The sequence below is a fragment of the Somniosus microcephalus genome, chromosome 1 (genome assembly GCF_052327205.1).
Source record: "Somniosus microcephalus isolate GS21.2 chromosome 1, FLI_Smic_1.0, whole genome shotgun sequence".
NCBI lineage: Eukaryota > Metazoa > Chordata > Chondrichthyes > Squaliformes > Somniosidae > Somniosus > Somniosus microcephalus.
The window spans coordinates 335,065,362-335,080,908 of record NC_140987.1 but is presented as its reverse complement, the minus strand read 5'-3'; the positions used below and the strand labels follow the sequence as shown (position 1 = coordinate 335,080,908).

Below are 15,547 nucleotides of genomic sequence, written 5' to 3'. Positions count from 1 at the left end.
TCGGTATTGCTAAACGTAATGGGCGCTAGAACGTACGGCCTATTGCGGGACCTGATTACTCGAGCTAAACCAAAGGCGAAGAGTTTTAACGAAATTGTTGCTGTCCTACAGGAACGCCTAAACCCTGCACCGCTGTTGATAGCAGAAAGACTTAAAATCCACAGGAGAACTCAGCATAAAGATGAGAGCAATGCTGAGTACCTTACGGAACTACGCAAGCATATTTGCAGATGGAGGTTGAGGAGTCCTCTAGGAAGTATCTCACGATAAACACTCATAAAGGTCTTTACCAGTATCATCGATTGGTATTCGGAGTAGCATCGGCTCCGGCGATATGGCAAAGAGCGATGGAACAAGTCCTGCAAGGGATTCTGGGGACTCAGTGTTACTTGGACGACATCCTTGTGACAGGTGAAGATGACAGTGAACACCTTAACAACCTAGAACAGGTGCTCACTAGACTACGGGAACATGGGCTACGAGCCAACCGCCCCAAGTGCGAGTTTTTTAAGAAACAGATGTCGTATTGTGGCCACGTGATTGATGAAGGGGGGTTACATAAGTCCCCTGACAAAATTGAAGCAGTTGTTAAGGCCCCAGCACCTGAAAATGTGTCGCAACTGAGGTCATTCCTCGGATTGGTGAATTACTACCATAAGTTTTTGCCGAATTTGTCGACAATTCTGCACCCACTGAACGCCCTGCTACGAACGGGGGTAGCATGGAAATGGAGCAATGATTGTAAGCGGGCCTTTGAGAAGAGTAAGGACTTAATCACTTCAAGGGAAGTATTGGCTCACTACAACCCAGCATTGCCGATCAGACTGGCGTGTGATGCGTCTCCCTACGGCATTGGGGCGGTACTGTCACATAAATTCCTTGATGGTTTAGAGAGGCCGATAGCTTTTGCGTCACGCTCGTTAACTTCTGCCGAGCGTAACTATGCCCAGATTGACAGAGAGGCCCTCAGCCTAGTGTGGGGGGTGAAGAAGTTCAATCACTACCTGCACGGTCAAAAATTTACTCTATTAACCGATCATCAACCTCTTGTCTCCATTTTCAACCCTCAGAAGGGCGTACTGATAATGACAGCACAACGGCTGCAGAGGTGGTCCCTTTTCCTAGGGGCGCACCAATATGACATCGAGTACAAAGGAACTAAACAGCATGGGAATGCTGATGGGTTGTCACGCCTACCGTTGCCGACGGTGGAAGAAGAAGACCTTGCAGTGGATCCAATGGAGTTATTCCACTCGACCATAGTCGAATGTCTCCCTGTGACGAATGCAAACATAGAAAAGGAAACACGGAATGACCCGACACTATCACGGGTCTATGATTTAACGGTGAAGGGATGGCCAGCACATGGCGAACCACTGCTGCCAGCATTCTCGCCGAGAAGAGAACAGCTGTCAGTGTGCAGAGGAACCTTGATGTGTGGATCCAGAGTAGTAATTCCACCTAAGTTGACGGATAGAGTGCTCAATGAGCTTCATGAGGGTCATCTGGGTGGGGTAAAAATGAAGAACTTAGCCAGAGCGTTTGTGTGGTGGCCGGGAATCGATAGAGAAATCGAAGAGATGACCAAGAGCTGTGCAGGATGCCAGAAGGTCCAAAACGCCCCACCACAAGCTCCTCTGCATCCATGGGAGTGGCCCTCATCTCCATGGCAAAGGGTGCACATTGATTTTGCTGGTCCCTTCATGGACTCGATGTTTTTAATTGCGGTGGATGCACATTCAAAGTGGCCAGAGGTAATAAAAATGTCCTCAACCACCACGGAAAAAACTATCACAGTTTTACGAACCATATTCGCCAGGAATGGGCTGCCTGAACAGATTTGCTCTGACAATGGACCACAGTTTGTGTCTGAAGAGTTCCGGAGGTTCTTAAAGAACAATGGTGTTAAGCATTACACATCTGCCCCATATCATCCAGCCACTAATGGATTGGCCGAGAGGCTTGTCCAAACATTCAAGAAGGCTATCAAGGCAATGTGTAATGAAGATATACCCCTACAACACAAGGTGGACAACTTCTTGTTTGCCTACCGGAATGCGACACATGCGGTTACCAACCAAACTCCAGCCATGATGTTCTTCAATCGAAGACTACGATGCCGCTTGGATTTGGTTAAGCCAAACGTCCGAAGAGATGTGGAGAACAGGCAGTTTCAAAATATGAATGAAAGGCCGACCAGGAGTTTTAAGATAGGTCAACCAGTTTTGGCCCGGGACTACCGCACTGAGAAATGGCAGCCAGGAACGATTTGTACATGGCAAGGACCGCTCATGTATACCGTGGACGTTGGAGAGAGCATTGTAAGACGCCATGCTGACCAGATTCTAGAGTCACTGGAAAACGTCAACTCCACACCACGATCTGATACACCTGGCAATGAAATCGACGTACCAATTGCAGCTACCGCAGAACCGGTAATATTGGAAGCAGATGAACCAAACAACGACATTGATCCCGACTCAACATTGCCAGAAGAACCTGATACCCCAAAGAGGCGTTATCCAGACAGAATCAGGAAGCCTCCTCAAAGACTGAACTTATAATTGCTTAAACTTAACCAATGTATCTAGCAACCGTAATTGTGATTGTAATTAGTTATCATTTAGTTGTTAAATGAATGTTATGTACTGTTTATCTAAAAGGGGAGGAAGTGTTGTGTATGTACCTTTAAGAGAATAACTGGTCTCGGGCTGCAGTACCGGCAGTGACCACCCCTGTATAAAAGGCGCTAGTGAGCCTCTGTTGTTTTCAGTTTCACTATTGACTTCCATCAGTAAAGACTTGTTTTGTTCAACTCCTGCTGTCCGTGTCTCAATCATTCACGGACATAATACCTGCCATCCCAGGTATCAGTCTGGTGAATCTTCGCTGCACTCCCTCATTGGCAAGAACATCCTTCCTCAGATAAGGCAACCAAAGCTGCACACAATACTCAAGGTGTGGTCTCACCAAGGCCCTGTACAACTGCAGCAAGACATCCTTGCTCGTGTACTCGAATCCTCTCACTATGAAGGCCAACATACCATTTGCCTTCTTAACCGCCTGCTGCACCTGCATGCTGACCTTCAGTGACTGGTGCACAAGGACACCCAGGTCTCTTTGCACTTCCCCTTCTCCCAATCTATTGCCATTCAGATAATAATCTGCCTTCCTGTTTTTGCCACCAAAGTGGATTACCTCGCATTTATCCACATTACACTGCATCTGCCATGCATCTGCCCAATCACCCAACCTGTCCAAATCATACTGGAGTTTTTCAGCATCCTCCTCACAGCACACACGCCCACCCAGCTTTGTGTCGTCTGCAAACTTGGAGATATTACATCTAGTTCCCTCGTCTAGATCATTAATATATATTGCGAATAGCTGGGGTCCTAGGACCGATCCCTGCGGTACCCCACTAGTCACGGCCAGCCACTCGGAAAAAACCCGTTTATTCCAACTCTTTGCTTCCTGTCTGCCAACCTGTTCTCTATCCAAGTCAGTGCCTTACCCCCAATCCCATGTGCCTTAACTTTACACGCTAATCTCTTATGCGGGACCTTATCGAAAGCCTTCTGAAAGTCCAAATACACCACATCCACTGGTTCTACCTTATCTATTCTACCAGTTACATCCTCAAAAATTTCCAGTAGATTAGTCAAGCACGATTTACCTTTTGTAAATCCATGCTGACTTTGTCCGATCCTGTCACTGTTTTCCAAGTGCTCTGCTATTACATCTTTTATAATGGACTCTAGCATTTTCCCCACTACCGATGTCAGGCTTACCGGTCTATAATTTCCCGTTTTCTCTCTACCACCTTTTTTGAATAGTGGAGTAACATTAGCTACCTTCCAATCCATGGGAACTGTTCCAGAGTCTATAGAATTTTGGAAGATGACCAGCAATGCATCTCCTATTTCTAGGGCCACTTCCTTAAGTACCCTAGGATGTAGAGTATCAGGCCCTGGGGATCTATCGGCCTTCAATCCCATCAATTTCCCGAACACCATTTCCCTACAAATACTGATTTCATTCAGTTCCTCCCTCTCATTAGATCCTATGTTCCCCGAAATCTGTGGGAGGTTATTTGTGTCCTCCTTTGTGAAGACAGAAGCAAAGTATGTATTTAATTGGTCTGCCATTTCTTTGTTCCCCATTATAAATTCCCCTGATTCTGACTGCATGGGACCTACGCTTGACTTCACCAATCTTTTTCTCTTCATATATCTAAAGATATTCACGTCACAGTTACTGTTACTGGTGTAAAATGGCTGACGTGTTTTCCTACAAAACTGCACTTCATAAAGTAAATTATTGGCCCAGTAATTCCTGTCACAACGCATGAGTATGGACGGGGTACTCACGTGTGTGCCCAGAGGAATTGCCGGTTTTCAGCATGCACAGCGCATGCGCTGAAAACCGGCATTTCCTGTCCTCTGACCCAAGGGGTTAAGAGGCAGAACGCTTGCGACTTGTGATGCAGCGTGTGATGTAAGAAAAAGGAGACTTACCATCAAGTAACTTTAAAGTAAGCTTTAAGTAACTTATAAACACACTATATACAAGAGAGGTCTTTACCATGCCTCTGGTAGAAGCCTCTTACAATACTGAACAGACCAGTATTTATACCAGTCCAACAGGAAGTGACATATGACAGGAAGTGAGGTATGTACACAGTTCATAGTTCACAGGAAGTGATGACATAACTTCCCGGAAGTTAGCATTTTTATCACATTCTTCCCTCCTGCAGGATTAGAAGGCTGTGGTCTACCTTTTGGTCCGCAGCCGCCGAACAAGGAAGAGTCGCACCCGTTTGGATTCCCGTCGTAGAGGGTCGCTGGTCCGCTTACATGCGGTTGGCCATTGGTCAGAGTCTGTGTGGCCTGGATTGCCCTGTGAAGGGTCGGGGAGATCATGGCTTCGAGTACGAGCCCCAATAGGTTCAAAGTCGGACTGCCTCTGTTCAGAGGGAGGTGCAGAGCTGGTCTGTGGCGGATCAGTACTTTCATGCGCGGTACTGGGAGGGTCGCAACCTTGAGCACGGGGTTCTACCGGCACCAAGCTAGTTGGTGTCCGATCAGGATCCTGGAGAGGGGTACCCGATAGGTCCCAAGAGTTTCCTGGTGAAATGCCATCACCCGATGTCCCACTAGGTCCTGGTGGGCAGGGAGCCAGATCCCGTAATGATACGGTAGATTCTCGGCCGTCGGAATATCGTATGTTTGCATAGGTGGGGTTGGCATCGGTTAGTTCAACCTCGTCTACGAGAGGGTCATTTTTAGACGTCCGAACGTATCTTCGGAGTAATACAGGTCCAGGAGTAGTTAGCCATGACGGGAGTGATGTCCCATGAGATGAGCGACGCTGGAATCCAAAGAACCGCTCATGAGGTGTAGTATTTGTGGCTGTAGAAAGCAGGGACCGTATAGAGTGCAATGCATCCGGAAGCACTGTTTCCCATTGCTGGTCTGGTAGGCCCCGAGATCTTAAAGCGAGACGTACGGAATTCCAGATGATACCGTTATACCTCTCTACCTGCCCATTTCCGATGGGATGGTATGGTGTTGTTTTGCTTGTAGCAATTCCCCGTTCTGAGAGGTAGTCCTTGAGTTCCCTTGACATAAAGGATGGACCCCGATCTGAGTGAATATAAGCCGGCATGCCACAGAGAGAAAATACCTGCTCAAGGCAGCAGATTACTGTGGACGCCAGCATATTGGAGCAGGGGAAGGCAAACGGAAAACGTGAATATTCGTCGATCATGGTGAGCAAATATGTGTTCCGAGTTGAAGAGGGCACTGGGCCCTTAAAATCGATGCTAAGTCATTGCATCGGTTGGGTTGCATGTATGAGTATACCAGCTGAGGGGCGGAAGAACTGAGGTTTTAATTCCGCACAAAGCCGGCATTCTGAGCATATTTTCTTTACATCTCCAGTGGAAAAAGGGAGATTCCGTGATCGTACGAAATGTAGCATGCGCGTAACGCCAGGATGACACAAACCATTGTGGACATCCATGAGAGTGGAGGATGACATAGTGGAGCAGAATGCCCGTGTGAGGGTGTCCGGGGCCACATTCTCCTTGCCAGGCCGATAGAGAATGGTATAACCAAAAGAGGCCAGTTCCATCCTCCAAAGTTGTATTTTATTATTCTTAATTTTGGTTCGTTTTCGATTATCGAGCATGAAGGCGACTGATCGTTGGTCCGTGATCAATGTAAAGTGCTGGCGAGCTAGAAAATGGTTCCACTTCCGTACTGCCTCTATGATGGCTGTGGCTTCTTTCTCAACCGGAGGATAATGTAGCTCGGCACCTTGTAAGGTCCTGGACATAAATGCTACAGGACGACCTTCCTGATTCAGAGTAGCCGAGATCGCCACCTCCGAGGCATCACATTCAACCACGAAAGGGAGATTCTCATCGATGGAGTGAAGAGCCGCTTTCTCCAACTGTTTTTTGAGAAGGTTAAAGGCTGCAACAGCCGCTGTTCCCAGTGGAAATGATCTAGCATGCAGCAAGGGTTGGATTTTGTCCGAAAAATGAGGAATCCATTTAGCGTAGTATGCAAACAGACCGAGAGCCCGACGTAAAGAAGCCGGATTCTTAGGTGACGGGAGCTCTTGGAGCGGGCGAAGTCTTTCTGGGTCTGGCTTAATGATACCATTGCCTACGCAGTAGCCAAGGATGTTGATGGTCGGTTGCGACTCAACAGATTTGGATTCATTCAGGGTCAAATTACGGCGATGGAGGGCATCCCGAAATTTTTGGAGGTTGGAGTCGTGTTCCTGTTGATCGTGACCTGCAATGGTAATGTTATCAAGATAGGGAAAAGTGTCCCTTAGGTTTTCCTGCTTAACCAGGCCATCCATTGCCCGTTGAAAGGCAGCCACTCCATTAGTAACCCCGAATGGGAGGCGACGAAATTGGTACAGCCGTCCATTAGCCTCAAAGGCTGTGTACTGCTTATCTGAGACCTTCAAGGGTAACTGATGATAGGCACTTTTTAAATCGTAAGTTGAGAACACTTTGTATTCGGCCAGTTTATTAACCATATCATCAATGCGTGGCAATGGGTAGGCGTCCAAGTCGGTATATTGATTGATGGTTTGCGAATAATCGATGCATAGTCGCTGTTTGTGAGGTTTTAGAGGGTTCTTGACAATGACGACTTGAGCCCGCCAGGGCGACGAACATGGTTCAATGATATCCTCTGCTAGAAGTCGAGAGATTTCAGCCGCAATAAAAGATTGGTCTTCCTGATTAAAGCGCCGCGATTTCGTTATTATCGGTTGGCATTGAGGCGGAATACTGGCAAATAATGAGGGTTCATCAAGTGAAGCTGCTGATAATGCACAAAAAGGTAATTTAGATGGTATATTAGAAATAGTAAGTCCGGGTTTGGATCCACCAAACTCAATGGTGAGTTTCTTATGCTGTTTTTGGAAGTCCAGCCCTAAGAGGAGATCACTACATAAGTCTTTGAGCACCGAAAGTCGGGTGGAGGGATACATACGACCATGAAGTGTCATATCAACAACACAAAAGCCGGAGATTCTGGTATTAAGTGATGACTGGGCCATCGCAATTGCCTGGTCCGATGGGAAGACATGTAGTTTCAATTTCGCAACAATCTGTTCCTTAATGAAACTATCAGTACTTCCTGAGTCAATTAAGGCATCTAAGGTATGCCCTTTAATTGAAATTTTTGTGGCTGCCTGAGACAGGTTCTGTGGGCAAGCAGCTGTAATTGGTGTCGTTGCACAGAGAGTGGCTAAAACTCTCTGTGTGCTTCTTCGGGAGAGAGCTCGAGAGGAAGCTTGATGGGTCCTAGCTGGAGCATCTTGATAGGCCCTAATTGGGGCAGTTCGGTAGGTCTTAGCTGGATTGGCCCTCGTAGAGGCCCTTGATAGGCAAACTTTAGCAAAGTGTCCTTTTTTCCCGCAATAACTGCAGATTGCATTGCGAGCAGGGCAGGTTTTCCTAGGGTGAAAAGCATCTCCACAAAAGAAGCATTCCTTCCTAGATTGCCAAGAGGCTGCTAAAGTGGGGTCGTCCTCCTCTTCTTCATCAGAATTATCAGAATTAGATTCCCCCATGATAGGGTTCACCTGAGACCGCTTGAATTGTCTGGTTGCAGCTACAGCAGCAGATCGAGATCTGGGCAGCTGATAGAGGTCTGCATTTCTCTTTGCCAAATCCAGTGAACAAGCTAGGTCAAAAGCTTTTTGTAGCTCAAGTGTTTTACTTTCTAGTAGACGCTGGCGTATAAATGGAGAGGCAATCCCGCAGATGAAAGCATCACGAATCATTTCTTGGCGGTACAGCTCAGCTGAGGCTGCCTGAAAGTTACAATCTACGCTGAGCCTGCGAAGTTCTTGCAGGAATTTGTCAATTGATTCCCCTGGCCCTTGTCGGGCTGTGGCCAGTAGATGTCTAGCATAGACCTCATTTGGGGTCTTCGCATACAGTTTCTTAAGTGCCCGAATCACCTCTTCGTAATTATCCCAGTCATCAACATATTCGAACACTTTTGGGGTCACATAATTGACAAGTATCTTCAATTTAGCAGGAGCATCCACTTTACATTCATCCAGAAAATTCTCAAAAGTACGATACCAATGCTTCCATACCCTGCCAGCTGCTGGTGTATTCGGGTCCAAGTCCAGACGAATAGGTCTAAGGATTTTCTCCATGATGGGTGGTTCCCTGGATCCTTAACTTCCGAGTTTGTCTGAAGGTCTAGTATTTGTCAGTGTAAATACTAAGTTACTTAAATTGATGTAAGAAAAAGGAGACTTACCATCAAGTAACTTTAAAGTAAGCTTTAAGTAACTTATAAACACACTATATACAAGAGAGGTCTTTACCATGCCTCTGGTAGAAGCCTCTTACATACTGAACAGACCAGTATTTATACCAGTCCAACAGGAAGTGACATATGACAGGAAGTGAGGTATGTACACAGTTCATAGTTCACAGGAAGTGATGACATAACTTCCCGGAAGTTAGCATTTTTATCACAGCGTGTATGCGCTGAAATTCCTTTTTTTTTTCCCAGAGTTGCCCAAGTGTAAAGGCCTCCGGTTTTTACGCGTGGAAAAACCAGACGTAAGTATTTAGTCTTACAGGTAAGTGGTCTTTTAGTACAATTTAGAAAAAAATTTTCCACAGGTTTTGTTGTGTCTGTGTGTTGATAGAGACACTGAAGACAGGAGTTGGTTTGATAGGTGTTTACTAAACAAAGTCTGGAGGGGAACTAACAGATACAACACAATACTCAGGCTTATATAGCCGAGTGGCCATTACCAGCATTACAGTACACATGGGGCTCTTAAAGGCACATACACTACAATTCCTCCCCTTTTAGCTAACCAGTACATAATATTTTAAGTAATTATTAGTTACATGTTACAAGAAAAATAATCTATACATTGCTGAAATTAATTAATTATAAGTCAGTCTCTCTGGAGGCTTCCTGACTCGGTCCGGATAACACCTCGGTGGTGTAGTAGTTTCTGGTGGTGTAGTAGGTTCTTTTGGCAAGGCTGATTCGGCTTGAATGCCAGTGTCGGGTTCATCGGGTTCTAGTATCACTGGATCGGAGGTAGATATGGGTATCTCTACTTCATCGTTAGGCATATAGAGTTGTGGTGTAGGTTGTCCCTTTTCGGATGACTCTATGAATTGGTCAGCATGGCGCCTTATTATGCTTTCTCCGATGTCCACGGTATACATCAGCGGTCCTAGTCGTGTGTAGATAATTCCAGGCTGCCATTTCTCGGTACGGTAGTCCCGGGCCAAAACTTGTTGACCTATCTGGAAGGTTCTAGTTGGCCTTTCATTCATGCCTTGAAATTGCCGGTTCTCCACGTCCCTTCTGATGTTGGGCTTGATCAAATCCAGCCGGCATCTTAGGCTTCTATTGAAGAACATCATGGCGGGAGTTTGTTTGTAACCATATGTGTTGCATTCCTGTATGCAAACAGGAAGTTATCCACCTTGTGCTGAAGTTTTATGTCTTCATTACCCATGGCCTTTATGGCCTTCTTGAAGGTCTGGACAAACCTTTCAGCCAATCCATTGGTGGCGGGATGGTATGGGGCGGACGTGTAGTGCTTAACCCCATTGTTTTTTAAGAACTTCCTGAATTCTTCGGACACAAATTGCGGTCCATTATCAGAACAGATCTGTTCCGACAGCCCATTCCTGGCAAATATGGTCCTTAATACTGTGATGGTTTTTTCCGTGGTGGTGGAGGACATCTTTATTACCTCCGGCCACTTGGAGTGTGCATCAACCGCGATTAAGAACATTGAGTCCATAAATGGACCAGCAAAGTCGATGTGTACCCTTTGCCAGGGAGATGAGGGCCACTCCCATGGATGTAGAGGGGCTTGGGGTGGAGCGTTTTGGACCTTCTGGCATCCTAGGCAGCTCTTGGTCATTTCTTCGATGTCCCCATCGATACCTGGCCACCATACAAACGCTCTGGCTAGGTTCTTCATTTTCACTCCACCCAGATGCCCCTCGTGAAGCTCCTTTAGCACTTTATCCTGGAGTTTGGGTGGAATCACCACTCTGGATCCACACATCAAGGTTCCTCGGCACACTGACAGCGGTTCTCTTCTTTGCGAGAATGCTGGCAACAGTGGTTCGTCATGTGCTGGCCATCCCTTCACCGTTAAGTCGTAGACTCGTGAGAGAGTCGGGTCATTTCTCGTTTCCTTTTCAATGGCAGAATTTGTTACTGGTAGATATTCCACTATGGTTGAGTGGAACATCTCCACTGGGTCTACTGTAGGTGCCTCTTCTACCGTTGGCAATGGTAGGCACGATAAACCGTCAGCATTCCCATGCTGTTTTGATCCTTTGTATTCTATGTTGTATTGGTGTGCCCCTAGAAAAAGGGACCACCTCTGTAGCCTTTGCGCTGTCATAATGGGAACACCCTTTTTAGGGTTGAATATGGAGATGAGGGGTTGATGGTCAGTCAACAAGGTAAATTTTTGTCCGTGTAGGTAATGGTTGAATTTCTTCACTCCCCATACCAGGCTGAGTGCTTCCCTGTCGATTTGGGCATAGTTACGCTCAGCTGAGTTCAATGAGCGTGATGCAAAAGCTATCGGCCGTTCCGAGCCATCAGGGAATTTATGCGATAATACTGCTCCTATGCCGTAAGGGGATGCATCGCACGTCAGTCTGATTGGCAGTGATGGGTTGTAATGAGCCAAAACTTCTTTGGACGTGATTAAGTCTTTGCATTTATGGAAGGCACGTTTACAGTCTTCGCTCCATTTCCAAAGTACTCCTGTTTGTAGCAGTTCATTAAGAGGGTGCAGAAGAGTTGATAAGTTCGGTAAAAATTTATGATAGTAATTTATTAATCCCAGGAACGACCTTAATTGTGAAACATTTTCAGGTGCTGGGGCTTTTATGACCGCTTCAATTTTTTCAGGTGACTTATGCAACCCTTCCTTATTAATTATGTGGCCACAATATGATATTTGATTTTGGAAAAATTCGCACTTGGGGCGATTTGCTCGTAGGCCCCGTTCTCTCAGCCTAGTGAGCACCTGCTCCAAATTGGCAAGGTGCTCATTGTCGTTTTCTCCTGTTACAAGGATGTCGTCTAGGTAGCATTGAGTCCCCGGAATCCCTTGGAGGACTTGCTCCATAGCTCTTTGCCAGATAGCTGGAGCGGATGCTACTCCGAAAACCAGTCGATTGTACTGGTACAGGCCTTTGTGTGTGTTTATCGTGAGATATTTTTTAGAGGCCTCTTCAACCTCCATCTGTAGATATGCCTGTGCCAAGTCAATTTTGGTGAAACGTTTCCCTCCAGATAGTGAGGCGAAGATATCTTCTATCCTCGGAAGAGGATACTGTACCGTGTGAAGGACCGGGTTTACAGTCACCTTGAAGTCTCCACAGATGCAAATTTTTCTCTGTTCTTCAGATTTATCATTTCTTCATGACTGGGACGATGGGTGTTGCCCACTCGCTCCAATCTATTTTAGATAATACGCCTGCCTTTTCCAAATTCTCCAGCTCTGCATCGACTGCTGGACGAATTGCGTATGGCACCAGTCTTGCCTTAAAAAACTTGGGAATTGCTGCATCTTCCACTTTTATTGAGGCGGTGATGCCTTTCAAGGTTCCTAGTTTCTCTTGAAACACTTCCTTAGCGTTGGCCAAGATGTCTTTTAATCGTTCAGGTATGACGTCATCATCATTTTTTTCCTTACTGGTCACCGTCAATGCCTGAATGGAGTGCCAATCTAAACGTATTTTCCTGATCCATTCACGTCCCAACAGCAGTGGACCACCATCTTGTAGAACGTATAAATACAACTTCTGTATTTCCTTGCCGTTGTATACAACAGGCACCCTTATTTTTCCTTTGGGGTATACTTTCTGCCCCGTATATGTTTTCAAGATAATGGATGTGTCTTTTAAAGGTATATGTGGAAATAGCCGCTCGTAATCCCGTCGATTTATGACGGTCAGAGCTGATCCTGTATCTAGCTCCATTTTAACTGGGGACCCTGCTATTGTGAGGGTAACCCAAATGGTCTGGTAATCTTCTTTGGCAATTACATTATGTAATTTGAGAGAGCTTAGTCTCTTGTTCCCGGAGTCGCTATCGCTCTTCTGGTCTTCGGAGCTACTGTCCGTCATCATTTGTACCTTTCTGTGCTTTTCCTTATTGATTTTTTTCCTGTTAGTGGATTTTTTGTTTCCAGATCGGCATACACGTGTAATGTGTCCCATCTTTCCACATTGCCTGCATGCTTTGTCCTTGAACCAGCAGTCCCTCTGGTCATGGGTGGATCTGCTGCAGCGATAACATCTCTCGAAACCCCGTGTCATTTCATGGGTGCCGAAGTCTTGTGGCTTTTGCTGTATCTCTGCAGCTCCTCTTGCACTGAAAGCCTTGTCCAGTGTTAAATCTTTCTCAGAAAGTAGCCTTTTTTGTGTTCCTACACTTAGGAGACCGCAGACGAATTTGTCTCGTAGAGAATCTGCCAGTCCTGCCTCGAATTGGCAGTGTAGGGTATCAACAATCTCCTTAAAATTCTTGTCCATCGGTTCGGCTGGAGTGATTAAGTTCCGTAACAGCTTGTATGTCTTTGCGCCCATTAGATTTAGAAGTACTGAAGCTTTTTTTTCATCTTCTATTCCATTTGCGGTGCAATATACCTCCACTCTTTCCACATATGTGGTCCAATCCTCTATCTCATTATCAAAAGCATCAATATTGCCAGAATTAGGCATCTTAGAAAAGATATGGCGCTTCCCGTGCTTTTCTTTCTTTCTGCAGAAAAGATATGGCGCTTCCCGCACTTTCCGCCGCTGCTGCCGATGACAACGCTGTTTCCCGCGGTTTCCGTTCTTTTTAATTTATTTACAGTTGGAGACTCGTTCCCTCCGGACTCTCTCTCTAGGTCTGAACGCCGACCTGCTTGCAGCGTCGGCCGTCTTCCGAGTGCTCCCTCCCCATCTGTTACTGCTTGCCTCCGCTTTCGCTGCTTGGCCCAGCTGTAGAGCCAGCCGCCGGAGCCCCAGCCTGACGCCCAGGAAGGATTACCGCAGTACCTGCCACCAGCTTGGCCAGCTGGTGAAACAACAGCTTCTTTCACTTCTTGATTCTTCTGGACGCCAGAGGAATCGATGTCCTTGAGGTGCTGCCGAATTGTAGGTAAGTCCGTTTCCACTTCGTCGCCACTGCTGTGTCTGTGTGTTGATAGAGACACTGAAGACAGGAGTTGGTTTGATAGGTGTTTACTAAACAAAGTCTGGAGGGGAACTAACGGATACAACACAATACTCAGGCTTATATAGCCGAGTGGCCATTACCGGCATTATAGTACACATGGGGCTCTTAAAGGCACATACACTACAGGTTTATTATTTTTAAAGAATTTACAGTATGGTAAGTTTAGTTTTAGACCCTATTTTTTTTAAATTTATTTTTTTCAAAAATTTGATTAATTGTTTAAAATATTTTTTTTAACTTATTTATAGTTAATATAATCAGTGGGATGTTTTTTAAAATGTTATTTAAAGTTTAAGTAGTGTTTTGGCAGCCCATACTTTTCATGAGTTTGACAGTTCTTACTCTCAAACTCATGAATGAAGTTTCCCCTCCCTTGATTGGCTGCACAGTGCTCACCTGATCCCAGCCAGCACATCGCACTAACTACGCCGCTGGATCAGGTAAGCACATCGCGCCGACATCTGAACCGGGCCTGTGACAGGAAATGCAAGCAGGCCCGGGCTTTAGATGTCGGCGCGCAGGGTGAGTGCACATCGGGGGCTTGCACGCGCGGCAAGCTCCCGATCCTAATTTCAGGGCCATTACGTGAAACACTTGAGGAACGTTTGGCGATGATAAGCCGCGAGGTATTTTTTGTTGACAGCTGAGGAGCAGGTGGTAGATGGACCTACCCGAGGTGGGGCCCACCATTCATCAGGTCGAACACCTGGGCCGGGTTCAGGAGCTGTTTGAACTTCCTGAGGAACTTCACCCCCTGGTTATCACCGCTCTTGGAGTTCACCAGGACCAAGAGGGGACTGGTGCAGGACGAGGCATAAGTGGCCTTCCAGAACCCTGGGCAGAAACAGGGACAGAACACACGGCTGAGCAACATTACTTGGACTGAAAGAAGTAAAAATTAAGACATGCACACAATATACACTGAATGGGAATTTCCCAGGAACATAGGGGTCAAAATTCCAGCCAGCATTGGCTGTCGGGGAGCTGGAATTTGACTGACCAGTGGGGGTTCATGGAAAGATCATCCGCCCGTCCCTTGCAACGCCTCAGCGGAACTCTCACTAGGTTGATTCCTGAGATGAGGGAGTTATCTTATGTAGAAAGGTTCAGCAGGTTGGGCCTGTACTCATTGGAATTTAGAAGAATGAGAGGGGATCTTCTTGCAACATATAGGGGGCAAAATTGGGTCACACCCCCTTTGGGGCACTAACTTCGCTGGGGCGTTACTTTTAGTGCCCCGAAAAAGTTAGCGCCCCGTGCCCGAAATTCACTGGTAGCACCCCAAGAGGGAGGCGAGGCACTACTTGAAGTAACCCGCCTCCCTCTTGGGGCACTGTGAGTGAATATCGTGGCGCTAGGTGCCACAGTGCCACGCGCTGCGGCATATCGCGCCATGGTACTGCAGGCCTTCCTCCCCTTATTAAAGGGGAGGTGCCTTGCGCAGCGCGACCTGGAGCCCAGCTGGGCCACCAGGGATCAGAGTGCCAGCAAAAGAGCCCGGCACTCAAGAGAACTGCCGGGCTCACAGAGCGCAGCTGGCACAACACGGGGGGGCTGCACAGAAGGCTGGGGATCGCAACGGGGCAGGTACTGGCAGGCGGCCAGCAGTAAAAATGGCCGCCCCACACCTCGCCTTTAGATAGCGCCTCCCCGACCACAGGTAGACCTTCCGACCCTGTCGGGCATAGTCAGGGAGCGCTACCGAAGTTCGCAGCCAGGGTGCGAGCGGGGCATTAACGGTTACCGCCGCCGCTAACCTCCCG

General features: G+C 46.9%; 1 protein-coding gene across 1 annotated transcript in view; it reads right to left on the bottom strand.

The window, feature by feature from the left end:
* Window positions 1-15,547, bottom strand: part of LOC147124917 (diacylglycerol kinase delta) — a 225,075-nt gene that overhangs the window by 158,694 nt on the left and 50,834 nt on the right. The window contains exon 8 of the mRNA XM_085988140.1: window positions 14,456-14,618. Within this exon, the coding sequence (XP_085844266.1) occupies window positions 14,456-14,618 (163 nt within the window). The remainder of the gene's footprint in view (window positions 1-14,455; window positions 14,619-15,547) is intronic.